The sequence below is a fragment of the Saccostrea echinata genome, unplaced genomic scaffold (assembly GCF_033153115.1).
Source record: "Saccostrea echinata isolate AGI-Se365-2 ecotype Australia unplaced genomic scaffold, CSIRO_AGI_Sech_v1 ptg000054l, whole genome shotgun sequence".
Lineage (NCBI taxonomy): Eukaryota > Metazoa > Mollusca > Bivalvia > Ostreida > Ostreidae > Saccostrea > Saccostrea echinata.
In genome coordinates, this window is record NW_026889803.1 from 44305673 (window position 1) to 44324526 (window position 18854).

At 32.5% G+C, this 18854-nt stretch overlaps 2 protein-coding genes across 2 annotated transcripts; one reads left to right on the forward strand and one right to left on the reverse strand.

Moving 5' to 3' along the window:
* Positions 1-173: 173 nt before the first annotated feature.
* Positions 174-7077, forward strand: LOC133205776 (retinal rod rhodopsin-sensitive cGMP 3',5'-cyclic phosphodiesterase subunit delta-like). Its single transcript, XM_061341644.1, has 6 exons — positions 174-310; positions 1768-1830; positions 1999-2024; positions 3464-3589; positions 4321-4426; positions 4549-7077. The coding sequence occupies exons 1-6, from the start codon at positions 270-272 to the stop codon at positions 4628-4630; spliced, it is 444 nt and encodes a 147-aa protein (XP_061197628.1). The 5' UTR covers positions 174-269; the 3' UTR covers positions 4631-7077.
* Positions 7078-10443: 3366 nt separating this feature from the next.
* On the reverse strand, positions 10444-18016 carry LOC133205304 (4-hydroxybutyrate coenzyme A transferase-like). The gene is made up of 8 exons (XM_061341084.1): positions 17780-18016; positions 16204-16356; positions 15783-16022; positions 13548-13736; positions 13138-13353; positions 12882-13019; positions 11886-12038; positions 10444-11736 (listed from the first exon to the last, which is right to left on the reverse strand). The coding sequence occupies exons 1-8, from the start codon at positions 17943-17945 to the stop codon at positions 11552-11554; spliced, it is 1440 nt and encodes a 479-aa protein (XP_061197068.1). The 5' UTR covers positions 17946-18016; the 3' UTR covers positions 10444-11551.
* Between the last annotated feature and the right edge of the window lie 838 nt (positions 18017-18854).

Sequence of the window (18854 nt, forward strand, 5' to 3'; positions counted from 1 at the left end):
ATCTAAATATTTCAACCTGTTTTTAATACATAGTGTATAGAAAATAACATTCATTTTTGGAGAAATTAGTCTGAAACTGGAAAAAATTACAAATTCACATATCTTATTATTTTCGCGTTGACTGAGGAGAATTTACGTGGTATTTATACTTATCCCTCTTATTGGTTTACTCACCGGAAGTAAGTATATCTCCATATTGGTTTTTGTTGACATTGGTGAGGAAGAGTCTCGCCTCCAAAACTCGTTGATTTGACCAGTAAGGAACCACGATGCCAGCTAAAGCAGAAGATATCATGAAAGGGTTTAAACTGTATCCTTTAATTATAGTAAAGAATCAAGCATTGATGACATGCATAAAAAGAGATATATAGTTAAAGTTCATAATCAAACTCGTTGATTTTGATGTATTGTGAAATAGTTGAACAATGAAAAAACTTGGATTTTTGTGAAACATTTCATAGAGGTCACAGTTTAATTTATATCTGTTGGCTTTAAACTTAGGGATATTTAGTATGAAATGCCAGGCGATTACTTAAAAGGAAATGTAATATGTTGACGGTGCAACCGTTAGGGCGAGCGCAGATACCTTTCAGTTTTAATTTAGATCGGGCTCGAGTCGTCAAAAAGCACGTGACATTTGCTACGTCTAGACTCTGACGTCATATGACGTCGTATGTATCATGTATATGTTGCATTACCAAAACGAAGTCTGAACAGTGCTAATTTTAATCAAGAACTTTTGATCTACTATTTATTTACTTTATATCCATTATATCAAGGTGATTTTATTTTTTGTCGAATTTTTGTTGCTGCCGCGAGAATGTTGTTTGCGGCGAGATGCAATTTGCTAAGCATTATGGGACCACAGGTAACTGCGGAAAAAAATTCATTTGGATCAATGTGTAAAGTCCAAATTTTCTCTTCGCCCAGGCATTGCTTTAAGAGCTCGCAGTGTCGAGCGGCGCTTTGCGCCGCTCGCTGCGCTTGCTATAATTTTTGTTCTGTTGCACAAATAAACATTTCCAAGTCTCCAGATTAAATCGGAAATCTCCTGATTTTAATTAGGCATATATGAATATAGTGTCTCCACTGATCTGAAAATTAAATAGTAGGGGTGGGACGATACACAGGTCTTGTGATACAATGTATAACACAAAACAATACATGTATACATCTAGATGTTATCATAAATTAGAAAACTTTAATATACTTAGTATTTTATTAGTCTTCTTGATAGTAAATCCATAAAACTTAAATCAAATCACATGTGTTTTAAAATTAATACATGTAGTTCATCAATTTCATTGACTAAAATTTCACAAAAACAACTTTAGTCTTCAAAAAATTATGTAGTTTATCAATAAAATTGACTAAAAATTCATCAAAAAATAAAACAATACCACATGTACATTATAAAGTTTTCTTGTTCCATCTTCCAAGGATGTTAAATGTGAAAATGTTCCCCCCATATATACAACTTATTAGTGCTAAAGCGTGTTTTCTGTATCAATATAATCTCTTTGCTTCCTAGAGTTCGTATACACATCACCATTTTCCAAGGCAATTACTTTCATTATCAATTTTCTGATAGGTCCTTTGTGTATCGTTTCATGCCGATATTTCAATGCATGTATCGTAAACCATATCTTAGCAGAAAATATTGGTATGCATCGGTATATCGTCTCACCTCTATTAAATAGTAACAAGATAATTCATTACAAGCAATGACAAGTGTTTAATCTTTCGTTATTGCTTAACAAAATTAAGAAACTGGATGAATCTGAGAGATGCAGACAGTGGTAAAATATTGTGGCAGTCAAGCGAGGACCTGTGAGTGTTTGATATTTCTAGACATTTATTAAATAAGGATTTAGTTAATTTCAATGTCATAAGTTTGAGAAAATATTCCCACATGACATCACGTGTGTGTGTAGAGTATTTGTAACCACATATATAGGAAAGAATGAGTGAATTATAAAGTGTCTATTTCATTTGCAGTTCAGCACCTGGTCTTGATCATGAAGGTAATTAAATGTTTTAATCCACCATTCTTAATTAGTATGTTGACGGTGCCACCGTTGGGGCAAGTGCAGTTGTGTATTATTGGATAGCCTATCTATTCACTAACTTAGATCTGTCTCTTCAAACAGCACGAGACATTTTTAAGATCTATAATATAACATCACATGATTTTGTATGTTTAAGGTGCAACAGGACCTTGAGCTGAAAAAAATCTAGTCAATAATTTTTTTTCATATTTTGTATATTTTTAATTTAGTATGTTCTACATATCTTAAAGCAATTCTGTCATCAGATTTCTTGACTTGTTTAAGAGATATCGCCATACAAATATCGCTCTGTACGGTGTCTGTATTAAGTTTTGGTTCTTCGTATTTACACACTTTTCAAGACAACTTCAATGACAAAAAACGCACTTGGGAAAAAATTCTGTCAATATTAAAGTATTTTAAAATTTACAATTGAACTGAAGTCCTTCTTCGTAGTAATTAATTGTAGCAATATCGTAAGGTGAAGCTTACCTCATTATCACTCAGGACATAGTTGAACAAGACATAAGCGTGGTAAAAGCGCTTCATGTTTACATTTTCCGAGTACGGGAAAACTACTGTGACGTCACACGAAAACTTACACAAGTGAAATGGAATATTAAATTCAGATAATCTCTGCTATCAAACACGTAAAAATTATCATTGTAATTCCTGCTTCAAAATATTTATCATAATGCATTGACTGTAATCTGTTTTAATGTTTTAAAACTGACCAGGTAATCAACGTGTACTTGATCTCACTGCACTGAGAGATCATATATGACGTCACAGATTTGTTAGACTGCAGCGTAAAGAAACAGAGGGGTGGATCAATTGATTTCACAATTTTTTAATATTTACATGATCTTTTAAAATTCTTAAATATTTTACATAAAATGTTTAAGCTTAACAAGTTGAACAAAAATTATACAAATACAGGTGATTATAACAATTAACGTTTAACACCTACATTAACAGTGACTATGACGTAGTCAATCGAGTCATGTGACATGTCCTGTCTCATCATGCAGTAAAATTTCCCAATAAGTGATAAAATGTCGTTAAATTCCCAATTCCAAGGACCTGCATGGGCCCAATTCCAAAAATGGAGTGGAAAATCCCTGTACAGAGTTAACAGCAAAAAAATTCTATTGGATCAATGTGCAGACAGTCCAAATTTTCTCTTAGCCCAGTTGTTACTTTAAGAGTTGCTTGCTATTATTAAAAGAGTACCAAAACATGGAAATTTGCAGGTTATCTCCTTTCTCAAAAAAAAAAAATTGATAGAAAATTAAAATCTTTCTTTTTGTGGTATATTTATCATGCTCTTCTAAAAGTCAGTGTGCATATATTTCAAAATTTTGCTGTATATATTAATATTATTAATATTTAATTTTTTTTTTTCTTTTTTGTAGCAAGGGTTCCAAAGAAAATTTTAAAATGTCGTGCAGTATCAAGAGAAATAAATTTTTCATCAAAAGAGGCTATGGACAAATTTAGATTAGAACAAAGAGTTTTATTTAAAGGGAAATGCTTAGAAGGTAAGAAAAAAATCACCAGATATTTGTATTTAATACTTTCACCATGGTCACTTTGGGTTAAATTATTTCTTTCTATAGAACTTAAAATGATGGAGTAAAGGATTTAAATCTGCCAATTTAAAAGAAAGTAAATGTACATATAAAAAACAAAACAGAAGTAAATTGCTTGTAATTGTAATAAATCATAATTTGATTAAGAAGAAATATACACTAGACAAAATTGCCAACGCACCATCACAGAAAATTAATTTTAACCTTTTGAAAAGTTGTGTAAGACGTAAACACAACATTTAATAGACACCACATGACTTTTTCAAGATTGTACCATAAAATTGTGGCAACCAGAAGTGTGATGGACTAGGTACAGATGCCAAAGCACTAAGTAACTACTTAAGCCAACATGTTAGACATTTTGCTTTATATTGTTTGAGAGACAGAGTCACTGTTGAGTCACTATTGCTGTTGCAACCTCTCTGACCACTATCAATAACTGCCAATCATATAAAACAAAAGCTGTGTAATCGGCTTTGGGAAATTAGTTTGCGAGCAAGAAGTCATTTGAGGGTGTTGTGTTGAAACATTTGACTTCAATAGACAAGACAGTAACATAGATTTACTCTGCTTTTGAGGCAGATGTTGAATTGGCAGTTGAAAATACTGAGTGGTGTGTTAGCAATTTGTTTAGTGTTTTTGTGTAAAGAAGTAAAATTTTACTTTTTTCTCCATTCCAGAGTGGTTCTTTGAATTTGGTTTTGTGATTCCTAGTTCTACGAACACCTGGCAGTCAGTGATAGAAGCAGCCCCTGAAAGTCAAATGATGCCAGCAAATGTTCTTACGTAAGTCCTAGGGAAGTGTGCAGGCAGTGCAATATCACTTAACATGCCTTTATGAGGTATTGATGGATATATTTTCTATTTAGTTGACATTTACTGTTAAAATACTAACTACTTTATTTTAGGGGGAATGTTATCATAGAAACACTTTTTTATGATGGGGATCTTCTAGTCAGCAAGTCCAAAGTGAAGATATTTTATGTTTAAAGAAGATGGTTGCTGGTACATTGAATGAAGTCATTATTCCATTTTGCTGATGTGAAAGATACATGTACATGGATATTGAACTTTTCTGATTTTTGTGGATTGGTCAGGAGTATATTCCACAGTTTGAATCATCTGTTGCATGCTACTCAACTATTTCTGTCACATCTGCAGAACTGAATGTAATTTTCCCTTTTAATTTATTGATATAATCAATATACCTGAGTATGAAGAGCAGCGGCCCTTTTAATACTTTTGTTGAGTCTAATACAAGTAGAGAATGTTTCTACTTTTTGCACTGTTGACAACGATGAAATGATAGCAAGTTAGCAACATATTATAACATTGCAGTGGCTTCATATAAATGAAATTGCACTGAAAAAAAGCTTACATCTAGAAATATGTAGCTATCTGTTTTCTGTAGATTATAGAAATCATTGCAAGAGCTACTACATGTATTTGTTCATTTATTTGTTGTTAATTTGAAGATCTAATGTACATTCTCCTTAATGAATGAAAATTTTACATGCTGACTAATGATTGAGTGTAAAAATGTGTGTTTCAATGAGATTATTATTATATTTGCACTTGTCTTTTGATCTTGTGTGTTCAGTTGTAGCTTAAAACCAACTGTACATCTTTGAAGGTGATGTTTGAAATTTTCAGACTGAATTCTGAAAGTTCAACTAGCAAATAGTCAATTTTGTATTTTTCTAGACGTTGCATGCTGTTTGTGTTTTGTATGGGAGATTCCTACATTCCTCATTCATTACCTTAAAGTGTTGTGTTTTCCCCAAATATTTTATGAATGTATTGTCATTATATGATTGATGCTGCTTTATGAAAAAAATTCCTGTTGAAATTCTTCCCCTTCATTGTTATTTTCAGTATATCAACATATGACAATGTAATTTTCCCCACAAGATATGTATTCTGTAGAAATTGAGGTATTTTTGATCTGTCAAACATTTCTCCACTAATTAATATGTGCAATCAGTTTGAAAATATATACATGTACATGCATGAACACATGAATACATTCTCAGGTCATATTACATGTATTCATTTTTAAGTTGTATCAATACATGTTCAACTGAAATACATAAAACAAAAGAAAAAAGAAAAGAAAGGATAAACTATACCTGTCTCAAATACTTGTATTTTTTTTTATTAGACCTTTGCCTTTAAAGATGTTTTTTTTTAACATAAAGTATTTACATTTTACATATTAAATTCTTCTGTACAAAAGAAAAAGGAGGGTGGAGAAATATTAATCTATATGACAAAATAAAAAAAAATTGTAAGTAAAAAATGTTCTTGGTAACTCATTTTATAGTGTCTGTAATTTCTAGATTTTTTTATGCTATAAATTGCACCCTGAATTATGCTTTAATGATTAGCAGTTAATATTATTGTAGTTTGCAAAATAGGATTTCATTATACACTAATTAGTATGTCCAGCATTGAAATTTTTGTACACAACAAAGACGAAATATAATGAACAAATGATTTTTATTTATTTATAAATGAATAGTTGGAATAAATGTTTTCATATAGTGAGTGGAAAGTATGAATATTAATTGTATATAGGAGTAGTCTGTAGTTATATACTTTCATACATAATGTTGATGAAACGAAAATTTGTGTTGTCTGTATCAAAGCTGTAGAATTCATTAATGAATTTTTTTTCAACAGAGTAGGACTGATACTGCATTAGCGTGATTTTTTTTTTTGTCTTATCTAAATGTTTCTCCTGATTATGAAAGGTTTTGTAATAAGTAAGTTGTGGACAGTAGGTCTACCTTGTAGCTGTATTTATTTAGGAGTTTAAAGGCAAGAAGGATTAGGAATTGTTGTCATCTTATTCTCCTAAACAAGTTTTTGGTCTAAAAAAATTGATACATGTACCTAAGAAAATATATTATCTTTCATTCATTTGTTTTGGATCAGTATAGCTAACAGTACGAGTTTGGTAGCAAGTGAAGTTTCCTGTCGAGTTGCAAATGTATGTACCGGTACTAGTATTTGTAAATGTACTAGTACATGTATATGTAATTACATGTACCTGCAGAAGTGTCAAGTAACAGTACAACCAGTCTGGTCATTCTTAGTTGTCATTTTAAATAAGTGTTTAAGGTTGTTTACCTAGATGTGAGGATATTGAGTACCAAGCTTGTTACATATATAAAATCATAAATAACATTATATTACAATATTGAAGTACATGTAGTTGCAGGTAAATGAATAATGCATGCTAATCTATACCTTAGAGATTTTCATGTGTAAACACAAATTGAGTATGGTACTGTCAGGGACAGGAATTGATTTAAAGACTAATGGAAAGTATATAGTGACCTTGTGATGTTATATAAATGTTTAAATTAATAGATGCATAATTTACATGAAAAGTATGATTATGATGAATGAATGAATTAAATGATTTGATTGTTTCAGAACTTTTTTTGTCTTTCTACTGGAAGAAGTTGTATGTTTGTCTTTGATCCCATTTTCCCTCGATGGTCAGTAGATAAAGTACATGGTAAAATTTAAGGCATTGTATTAATACTTATATACTCCAGTTTTTTAGTAGGAATGTTCTTATTTCCTTGTCACTTTTAAGCATCCTTGACCCATGAGCCATGCTCACTTGGCCCTACTGTTCTTCTGATTTTCCCCTCTTTAGTCCCATGAAAATTTTGACCCCATATTTTGTCCCAAACCTAATCTCAAGAGGTAATGTTTAACCTGCAAACTTAAATCAACACAACTTGAGTATGCTCCAATATGACTAAAATGGCCTTGCTGTTCTAGAGTCACCAAGAGAGGATTTTTTTAATTTTTTTTCCCGGACCCAGGCATTAATTAGGAAAAATATCTGATCTCCAATTGTAGCACCACCCTAACACAAAGACTGTTCCTACAAATTCCCTTATAGACTCATTCCCTGTTCTTTTTTTTCCACTTTTCACTAGTTTTTACTTATCTACCCTTGCAAGAGCCTGAAAAAGGTGTGGCTCTTCATTTGAGGAAACTTGAATCTCCTTCTCTCAAGGATGTGTTGTGACAAATTTGGATAAAATTGGCCCTGCAGTACTGGAGAAGGTTGAGAATGTTAAGAAGTTACAAATTGAATCAGTTGGACAGAATGATGGATGCCAGAAAAAATGAGACCAGAAAAGGTCACTTGAGCTTTCAGCTCAGATGAGATAACAAACTGAAAATGACTTTATAACATAATAAAACCGACAAGCTAATTCAGAGAATTTGTGCCCCCCTCTTAAGGAAGAGGGTGGAAGAACGGAAAAATATTGCAGATGGAGAAAGAACAAGAGGCCCAAGGGCCTTAACAGTCACCTGAGTATAATACAACAATTTTGAGGATCCATAGAGTATAAAATAAACTGATAGATGAAGCTTTGTTGCCCAAAAGCAAGAGAAATAGGATGTTTGGGATCAATGAAATTCAGTAACAACTCATAAAGTAAGTTCTAATCTGTCCCCCATTTATCACTATAACCATGCAGACTATTAACAAAATTTTTGTGCTTCCATACCATTTTTAACCTCTCATTGTAACCTCTCACATTGGCCTCTCTTGGTCTTTGAAGAACATTTCATAAGATAAGTTATTTTTGTCTCATTTTTATTTATCTATTATTTACAAGTCTACCTGATCATCAAAACTATGAATGTACTTTTTGTATTATACAATAAAAATTCTTGCATAATTCTCTTATTCTATTAACCTTCCAAATACATTACTTACAGTGATTAATTATCAAAGGTGAATGGCAAAGGGGAATAACTTCTCTCAGAATACAAATTTATAGAGCCCTGGCCAGGACCAGAACACTTGACCAAATGTTCCAGATGTTCAAAAATCTTGTAAAAATACCTTTATTTATTAAAACTTTTACTCTGTTTGCCTCCAATATGCCCAGGAGCAGAGAAGATTTTCAAAGAAACAATGCCTGAATGCATTTTCACTATGTTATCAATAGAGCCCCTGAGTGACTCAGGTGACCTAAAAAAGGTCAACCTTGACCTTTCAGCTTTTTTCATGACCAAAATTTCATCACAAAAGCCCACAGAGAAAATAAAATTATTATCTGAAAACTATATATGCAATATACATTTTTATGATCTTGACCTTTGGACTTCAAAATTAATATGTTTTTTTAAAGGCCATGGTGAGTTGTGATATAAAATTTCATTGCAAAATCTCAAAGTCTTTTTAAGGTATAGTTTGGAAAAAAAATGTTACACAGACAGAATGTATGAATTTATAACCTGGAGATTTGGACCTCAAAATCAAAAGGGGTCTTCTTTAGGTCATAAAGAGTTGCGATATATAATTTCATTGCAAAAGATCAAATAATTTTTTAAGATATCAGTGTTACACACAAACAGAATGTATTAATTTATGACCTTGACCTTTTGACCTCAGAATCAATAGGGGTCTTCTTTATACCATAGCCAGTTGTGATATTAAATTTTATTGAAGAAAGCTAAAAAACTAAAGTTATCATCTGGAAAATGTTATTTGTAATGTATGACTTTGGACCTTGACCTTTGACCATTTGACTTAAAAATAAAAAAAGGATCTTCCTAAGGCCATAAGGAGTTGATATAAAATTTCATTGCAAAAGCTTAAATACTTTTAAAGATATTGCCCAGAAATGAAAGTGTTACACACAAACAAAATGAATAAATTTATGACCTAGACCATTGACCTTTTGACCTCAAAATCAATAGGTTCTTCTTTAGGCAATAGGGAGTTGTGGTGTAAAATTTCACTGCAAAAGCTCAAAGGCTTATTGAGATATCCCCTGGAAACAAGTGTTACACACAGACAGAATGTATAAATTTATGACTTGACCTTTTGACCTCAAAATCAATAGGTTTCTTCTTTAGGCCATAGAGAGTTGTGATAAAAAAAATTCATTGCAAAAGCTCAAAGGCTTCTTGAGATATCATCCAAAAATGTAAGTGTTAAACACAGACAGAAATACAGACAGACAGACCCAAATTAGTATCCCCGGCTTGCAGTGAAAATGGGGGTCAAAAATTTAGGCAAAGAATCAATTTTATAAGACTCGTAAGTATAAAGTCAGCTGTTTTCTTGTTCTACACCACCACATATAAGTTCATACCATATAACGGGCAAAGGAAGTTTTAGCAACCATTATTATGTATGCAGCAACACTCCAGCTGAGCTAATCCAGCTATTAGGTACTTAAAACTGAAAGCTGGGGCAGGTTTTCCATAGAACATTAGTCATTTTGACTACATACACTGTACCACTGAAAGTATGTTTCATTTAACAAAACTGGTATCCTGCTACTCAATAACATTGAAATAAACTTTGAACATGGTGAAGGATTTACAAACTTTGATACTTAATGGACTTTAAAGCATTTTCATTCTGTCTCTCAATTTCATTATCTCTGGAATTTTAGATTTTTCTAAAATTTAGACTATTGGACTAAAATTAGACTATTGGTTTCATAAAGAAATCTCAAGAAGGATGGGTGGTTATGGTCATTTTAGCTTTAAACCTCCTCAAAAAGCTCTGTATAAAATTACAGAAAAGTGCATTAAACTCTGAAGGTAGAATACAATATTTTTTTTCTTTATTAAATAAAAGTTAATGGCCAGAAAACCATATTTCATATTTTCAATTGTATCTACATGTACTGGGTAATTTGTTGACCATCCAACTTCCTTAATAAATGACAGCCAACTAGAAAATATCATAAGCTGTAAAAGATGTTTATGAACACACCAAAAGATAAACAAAGTCAACAAAGAAGCAATTAATTTGATACCTGTTTAATAAATGTATGTCATGCATTTAAACTTAACAATATCATTGAACAGAAATATGGCACAAATTTATACTTGTTTTCTTTCATCTGATGTAGATCTTCAATTCAAACGGAAAATGAATTTTTGATGCATGTACTAGCATATAAAGCTGAATTCATGTGTTAAACTAATGTCTTTGTTAAACAAAAACCCTGAAAGTGCTTATCTATTATAAATTGTGCAAAAAAATCCATGAAATATTGCATCACAGGTAATTTTTAGATAAGAAAAGTAAAATCAAGCTAAATAATAGACATACGGATAAATAATAAACATACAGAATTTCAGAGTCAGACTCCGTCAACAATTTAAACAATATACCATATCATTTTGAAAAGGCTATGCCTGTAAAAGAAATATGCCATAAAACTATATTTATAAATCTTGTCAAATGTTTATTGAAAAAAACATTTAACAACCATTAAGGCTAAGCTATATATTAAATTGAATCGCATGGTTAAAAAAACAAACAGTACAAAGAATATCAGTTACAGAGGTACTTGTTCAATACTGCTGCAACACAGTATAACATTTAAAAAAAAAAAATCAAGTCTGCACCATTCACCATCAATCAAGAATCAAATAGCAGTGTTTACATACATAATAACAAGAAAGTATGTGTGTTTGTGTGTGTGTGTGTGTTTTTTTTTTTTTTTGGGGGGGGGGGGGGCTTCATATATGGTTTTATTTACCTCTTCTTCCTAATGTATCTACATACAAGGAGTGGTGTTCTGTGTACAAAATAAGATCTTGACATCAATTGAGTAAGCAAAAGTGATATTTCTAAAATGATGTCACAATGATTATTTTTGGATCAAAACACACTCTTCCCCCTTACATGCATCCACTGGCAATTTCTGATGGTTTTAGGGCCACATAGTGTGAAATAAAGAATTAAGAAACAAAGAGCTAGGTTAACACACAGACAGAAAATGCAATACATGTACCATAATACAACCCTTCACTAGACTGTCATATATATACATGTATGTAAAGCAGAAATGCTTGGACTAAATACCCCAAGTAGAGATTTATACTTGTCTACAGTCTGGTTCATTATGGAGAAGGCATGCATTTTAATCTCTCATAAGCAGCCTTTTCCAGTGTCTCTCTGTGATTAGGATGAGCCACTTTGATCAACTCATATGCCCTCTGTCTCAGATTCTTTCCAAAAAGGTATGCAATGCCATATTCAGTCACGATGTAGTGTACATGGGCTCTTGTTGTTACAACGCCAGCACCTTCAAGGGAACACAACACATTTATCATTTTCATAGTTAAATTTGCAGATTATGAAAATAAATATTGCTAGAAAAGTACATATATTAGTGTAAATAAATTTTTTTAAAAAGGTAGAGGTGTAAAGCTGAACCGAGCATGCACTACTCACCTGGTTTGAGATTTGTAACAATTCTTGATTCTTCTACACCTTTGTTACCACTGTTTTTTCTATGAACTGTGGAGGTACAGGCAATGATTGGTTTACCCTCCCCATCCAAGCTCACTGCTGCTCCTCTAATAAAATCAATCTGTCCACCAAACCCTGTAATAAATTTATTTATTTTTATTCTTTTTAAGGTCTATATATTTTACTATTTATTAAAAAATGCTTATATTTCCAAATTTTATAAAAGTATGGAATTAAATTAAAAATATCCATTTCAATTTTATATCTTTTATTTGAAATAATGATCTATTAAAGAGTATCAAAAAAGTTAAATCAGATTATGCTTTCAAGAAAAACAGGAATTTTCTTTTGATTACTTCAGCAAAATATTGGATGAATTTACAGTTATGTCCCTTTTCTATAGTAATTCCCATAGCTAATTAAATCATGCCAAATTTATGCTTTTGGCACATTCAGATTTTCTTAGAATTTTTACTACAAATATTTTGTACAAGTTAGATTTAATTATTGACAAAATAATTTGTGTTGCATTTGGTTTGACGTTGAGCCCACATTTTCGCTAAACTGACTAGACTTATGTTTTATCGAATGAGTTATGTGTCACCAAGGCTTGGGGATAAAAACACATGCTGGATAAAAAAAATCATATCTAACCACAAACCATGGTAGATTCTTTTTATCGCATGTTTTACACATATCTTTTTCATGTTTAGTGCTGTTTTATACACATTTACAAATCCCCAATATTTGACTTGATAAAATTCACACAAAAACCATCGTGACGTCACAACCATGAATATGAAAACGATGTCCTATGAGCTATATCCACTGTATAAAGGATTAAACGCGATAAAATATACATTATATTTGTCCTAATTGCTATTTAAAAATTACAGCTATCTCTTCAATGGATTTGACCAATGATCTCACAATCACACTCTTTCCAAAGATTACTATAATTCATATTCAATTTCTTACCTGAGTACATATAGGTTCCTAATGAATCTGAGCACACCTGTCCAGTGATATCGATTTCCAGGCAGGTATTGATAGCTGTCACACGAGGATTCTGGCAGATCACAGATTGGTTATTCGTAAAACTGCAGTCACACATAGCTGTGGGAATAGGAGAAAATCCATTCAATTACTAATGCATATTTGTTTAAAATCACAATTTTTCCTACCTATATACTTGATACAATGTCAAATGAATTTCATAATTTCGCATTCTTACCAACAAAGGAATTATCATCCATGAAATCATATAATCTCTTTGATCCAATTGCAAATGAGCTAACAATTTTTCCTGTTTGAATAGCCTTTTTAGCATTAGTAATAGCTCCACACTCCACTAGATCCACCACAGAATCACTAAACATTTCTGAGTGAATTCCTAGATCCTTGTGGTTTTGAAGTTTATGCAGCACAGCTGCTGGTAGATTACCAATACCTGCAAAGTAAGATAACATTTCCATGTATCTTCTCCATTCAATCTGAGTTACCTCCTCCAACACATTTTGAATGAAGTTATGATTTCTATTTCTTTTTACACTCTCTGCAAGCTTAAATTAAATTAAGTTGACCAAATTTGATCGAAGCTTTCAAATTTGTTAAATTTAACAGTAATATTTAGTCTGTTCATACCTGTCTGAATGGTAGCCCCATCCTCTACAAGATTGTCAGCAATCAATCTGGCCACCTCCAATATTTCTGGGGACAAAGTTGTAGGTGCTATTTCTGTGAGTGGTTCATCAGCCTCCACCAATATATCAATGTGAGAGCTATGTACAAGTCCATCCCCAAATGTACGAGGCATTTGCTTATTTACAAGACCTGCAAATTATTTGTGTACGGTAAGTACTGTGGAATCATTTTTTATTCGTGGGGGTCAATGTTTGTGGGTAGCCAAACTTTTACTGGTTTGTGGAGATGTAATATGTGGGTAACTCCTACATGAAAAGATTAAATGTTTATACATGTATACATTGACGAAGTCAATGTTCATGGGGTTGTGAATTCATGGATAATAGTGACCGACAAAATCCATGAACATTAGTCCCCCATGAACAATGATGATTACTCAGTAAATCAGCATGAAAAAAGGTTGAAATCATTTATTAAAAACATTAACAATTAACTTCTTAATAGAAAAACATGAGGCCCATGGGCAACAAAGCTCACCTCAGTTACTTTGGCCCTTCTGCTCTTTTTCAGCTTTTTTTCCCCCTTTACATTCCTATATATGTTTCCTATATATATAAGAATTTGACACCCCTTTGTGATCTCACTCTAGACTCAAGGGCCTATCACTTACGGTAAGCAAACTTAAATCCACTGTGACACACAACATGCACAATATCAATATACCTTGCCATTCTGGAGAATACACCAGGTATTTAAAACTCTGAACCCCTCCTGTGGTCCCATCCTACCACTAGGGGTCATGATTGGAAAAAAAAAATTTTAAAAAGGTACATGTACTACATGAGGATGCTTACATTATAACATTGTATTGGTTCTGCTGTTCTTAAGAAGACTTTTAAAATATTTTTTCCCATGTAAATATTTAATCTCTTTAGTGGCCCAACCTTAATCTGGTGACTATGATCTCAAAAATTTGAATCTTCAATATGCTTTGGGATGCTTGCATTACAACACATGCAGTGTTAATAGTGACCCTGCTAGTCTTGAGAGTATTTTTATACATTTTCCAAAATATTTCTTTGTTAAAAGTTTGATTCTCTTTTGTGGCCCCAAGTTAGCCCAGAGGAAGGGGAGTAGGTTTTGACCAAATCTCAATCTAAACTCGATGAAAAAGCTTACAATTAAGTTTTGTCTTTTCTGGGCCACTCAATATTTCTTAATTATCTCCCCTTGAATGAGGGTGTACAGTATATCTTCATTTAGTAGGGCATGTAATTTGGAATGCTTAAGGACACATAAGAAACCAGTTTTGTTTAAATATTTTGCTGAACATTTGATGAACCACACTAATAAAATTTTAGAAAATTTAGTCCCTTTTTGTTACATTTTTGTTGACAATTTCTGCTAAGTCAACTTCTCTGATTGAATTCAACCAATTCTTTCTGATAATCATTACTTTTGGAAGTTGGAAAAACATTCTATTAAATAAAATTATAGTGATCAGATCTCACAGCGTATTCAACAGCACACTGTCCCCAGCTGAGGAATGTTTCCTACCTCCACTGCAAAAGAGTTCTGTTAGGTGAAGTAAATGTAAAAAGTTGAAAATGTGAAAAATTTACAAAAGACACACAACAGACAAGCTAAAAACAAAAGGGTCTGAAGAAAGATAATCAACATTTTTCATATACCAATTATAATAATCAGAGACATATATATGATAGGCAACTTTGCTAGTCTCATGATACCTTGTAAGTTGTAGGATTTCATAAGTCCATTTCAAAAATAATATATCTCTAAAGCTATAAAATATCTATGCACAAAACCTTTATTTATCTATCAAAAAATTATTCAAGATTTCATTTAGCACTGCTTTTACTCCTTATCTTAGTATAATTACATTATATATTCAAAATTAACACATTCCCCTGATCGGTAGTGCATGTATATTTATACAAGAATTCACCAAATTTGATGGTTGTTTGCTTTATATTTAAATTATTTTACACTGTATGCTTTGAAATTTATTAAAAATCCCTTCCAATAAACAAAACAAAAAAAAACATTACATTTATCAGAACACAAACTAATTTACTGGGAATAAATGTAGTTTAAAAAAATCATAGTGTTGTGTGTGATGTTTTGGGCAAATAAAGGAGTTGCCTATCCTGCAGTATATATGGCCCTGTAATAGTTTCAAATTAATGAAAGCCATATTTTGCAGGAAGAACAAACCAATAATGAACTGAGCATTCTGAACAGCTGCCCTAGTGCAGTCTATGCCTGGCCCAAGCGAACAGAATCCATGTTTGTCTGGAGGACTGAGTGATATCAGAGCTACATCCAGACTAAGAAGTCTACGCCGAAACAACAGAGGAATCTCACTCAGGAATATAGGAATGGTGTCAGCCCTTCCCTCTGCTACTGCATTCCTTAATGAAGCACTTATGAAAAAGGAATTGGGTCGAAAGATTCCTGTAAAGAATACACAAAATAATTCTTACTTGTTCAGAACTCAGTCATTTTTAGATGAATTTGCCAATTTTAAAAATGAAAAAAAGTTTGTGACCATTTGAATACCTTGTGAAAAATATAATTATATTCTGTTATACAGGTTCTGTTCCATAAAAGAAATAAACTGAATTCACAAACTAACCTTCATATTTGGGATCTGTGTAAGGAGCCCTGGCCTGGATGGGTGCCTCTATAACTTCTACATCCTTAAGCTTAGCCTTTTCACCATGAGCACACATTGCATCCACCAGAGACAGAGGACTGGAGGCTCCACCCTGGATATAAATTCTGTGACCTATAAAGAATAACACAATTTATCCTGATTTCTTATCAACTCTTTTTTTATTCAAGGGGGGGGGGGGGGGGGCTTTGTATTTTGGGTTTTGTTAATAAGATGTACTGGATGCCTTAGTTTCATTTCATTTAAATAACAAGTTAAATTTATGTAAAGCATCAAATAAGCAGCAAAAATGTTTTATGTTTAGCATTTACATCCTCTTATCAAATAGTATCTCCACAAGAAGGAGTCAAAAAAAAATTTTCAAAGTAGAAAAGGTATGTGATACATTTTTTTTATGATTCTTATTACAAAACTGTACCCTCATCTTACCTTTCTTTAAATTTTTAACATGTTTAACACTTTAATTTTTTTTTACTTTGGTGGATTTTTATAAATTAATTCCTGATATGAAAATTGGAGATAATGGATAGGAATGAATCATCATCAAATTATTTGTTTCAAGATGAAGACAGGAGACAAATATATAACATAAATATTGATCCAAAATTAAAGCAATATGACCTGCAACTGCAGATGTTGGAAATTTTTGTTGCAATATTGTAAGTACATGTAACTATTTCAATGACAGAAAAAAGATTGTTTATAAACTTCTGTTGTTCATACTTGCGATGGAAGAACTATTAATAAGCCTTGATTGAAGCAAAATTACATAATTGTCGTCCTGTACAATATTGATTTCTTATATAATACTTATATACATTCCGTTGAACAAAAATCCTTTTTCTGAAAAAATTAATACTTTATTTTAGTTTAATATTGATCATAAAGGTTTAAGTTACATACAGATTTATCATAAGAGCACATTTTAACAAAAAATTAACTTCTTAATTATGCAGCTCATATTGCTTTAATAATTATGAATGTCTGAAAACGGATGTACAAACTTTTTACGCACTGAAACCCTGGATAAATGTAAGTGCAGAAAAAATATCACTATGTCATGCAATTGTATTCAAAACAAAATTTACAATTTGGAATTTTCTGCAAGATATTTATTGTACAATCTCCACATGGACTAGTTGGTCTCTTTGAGTTACTTCCCTTAGCAGGTCATCCAAGAGTCAAGCGGAGAAAAACAACCTGTATTTCTTTTTTAACCACCAAATACCTCATCTTAAAACTGTTAATACTTTGCGTTACAGGTAGACTGATAAATGTTAGTCCTTCTCCTAAAAAATGATGGCAATTATGCCATTTATGGGACAAATTTTGAATTTGTATAATGTGTCAGCTGGTCAGTTATCATCTATCACATTTATCTTCTGCACCTGAATTACTGTAGTATTAAAACCGATATTGCAATTATACCAATTACCAATTTGCGTAAATGTCACAATATTAAACAATAGCCATATCTGCTAACCACGCCATTTATTTAGGCAGTTCATTAATTTAATTAGTGCTTCCCAAATCGTACCCGATTCGATGACTTCCACTGCCTCCTCTGCAGTTGTCCATTTTGGCACCTTGTCTAAAATTGGATGCAAAGGCTCTGGTGAATATAGGTAGAAAGATCTAGACACACAAGCATGATGCTTCGAAGCTTTAATAAACAGGCGTGGAATTTTCTGCAAGATATTCATGGTGTTGTTTATTGAGGTCACTTAAAATTCATGTCGTCGATGCGTGTAAGAGTAGTTCCCCTTTTTAATAACGGTGTAAATCAAATCGCTCCGAAACTGTTTCGCCACATTGATCTTTCTGTGTTATTAGTCAGCCCACGGGCTGACTAGTTACGGTGGGATGAAACTGCAAGTGCGCTTGCGTAATTTGGAATTCTGGGGAAAAGATGTACACGACTTGTTCTGAAGAAACTCGTGCTATTTGCTCCAACCAGAGGGCGTGATTCTTCACAAACACCCTCTAAACAACGACGCGACCTCGATCTATTTATAGACTGCATTGTTCGTCGTTCTCGACGAAAAATTAAAGAAGAGATTGTTCTAAGTGGGAAATATATTTCAGTGCTTCTTATAGAAGATGAGAAGTTTATATGCAGAGCACATTTAACACTTGATATATATATATACCCTCAATCGCCGTTGCAAGTTCACGGATTTGTGTGTATTCCTCTGAATGCCTGATGCAAGACTCCCTCGATCAATACCTTGCATAAGACATGTACGGGTCGGAATTCACACAATAATCCACTTGCACAAAGGTCCCAAAACAGTGAAAAAAAAAGAATCTCTTTTCACTTTAATGATGAAAGCTATGAAAACGCCAGAAGATCACTTAAGATGTGTAAAGTCTTATAATTTACACGATGATAGACATGTAAGTGCCGCTTGTGCACGTGAACCGCGCCCACAGGTGAGAAACTGACCACAGTAGAACTGTGATAGATGAGAGAAACTGCGCGGATTTATAGACACCCCCCCCCCCCCAATTAGAGAGAGTGAGCGAGATGGAATCCAGTATCTTTTAGGGTATACGTACTGTATGTATAAAATATTTTGAATTTCCAGTTTATTACTTTATTTTGGAAGCAA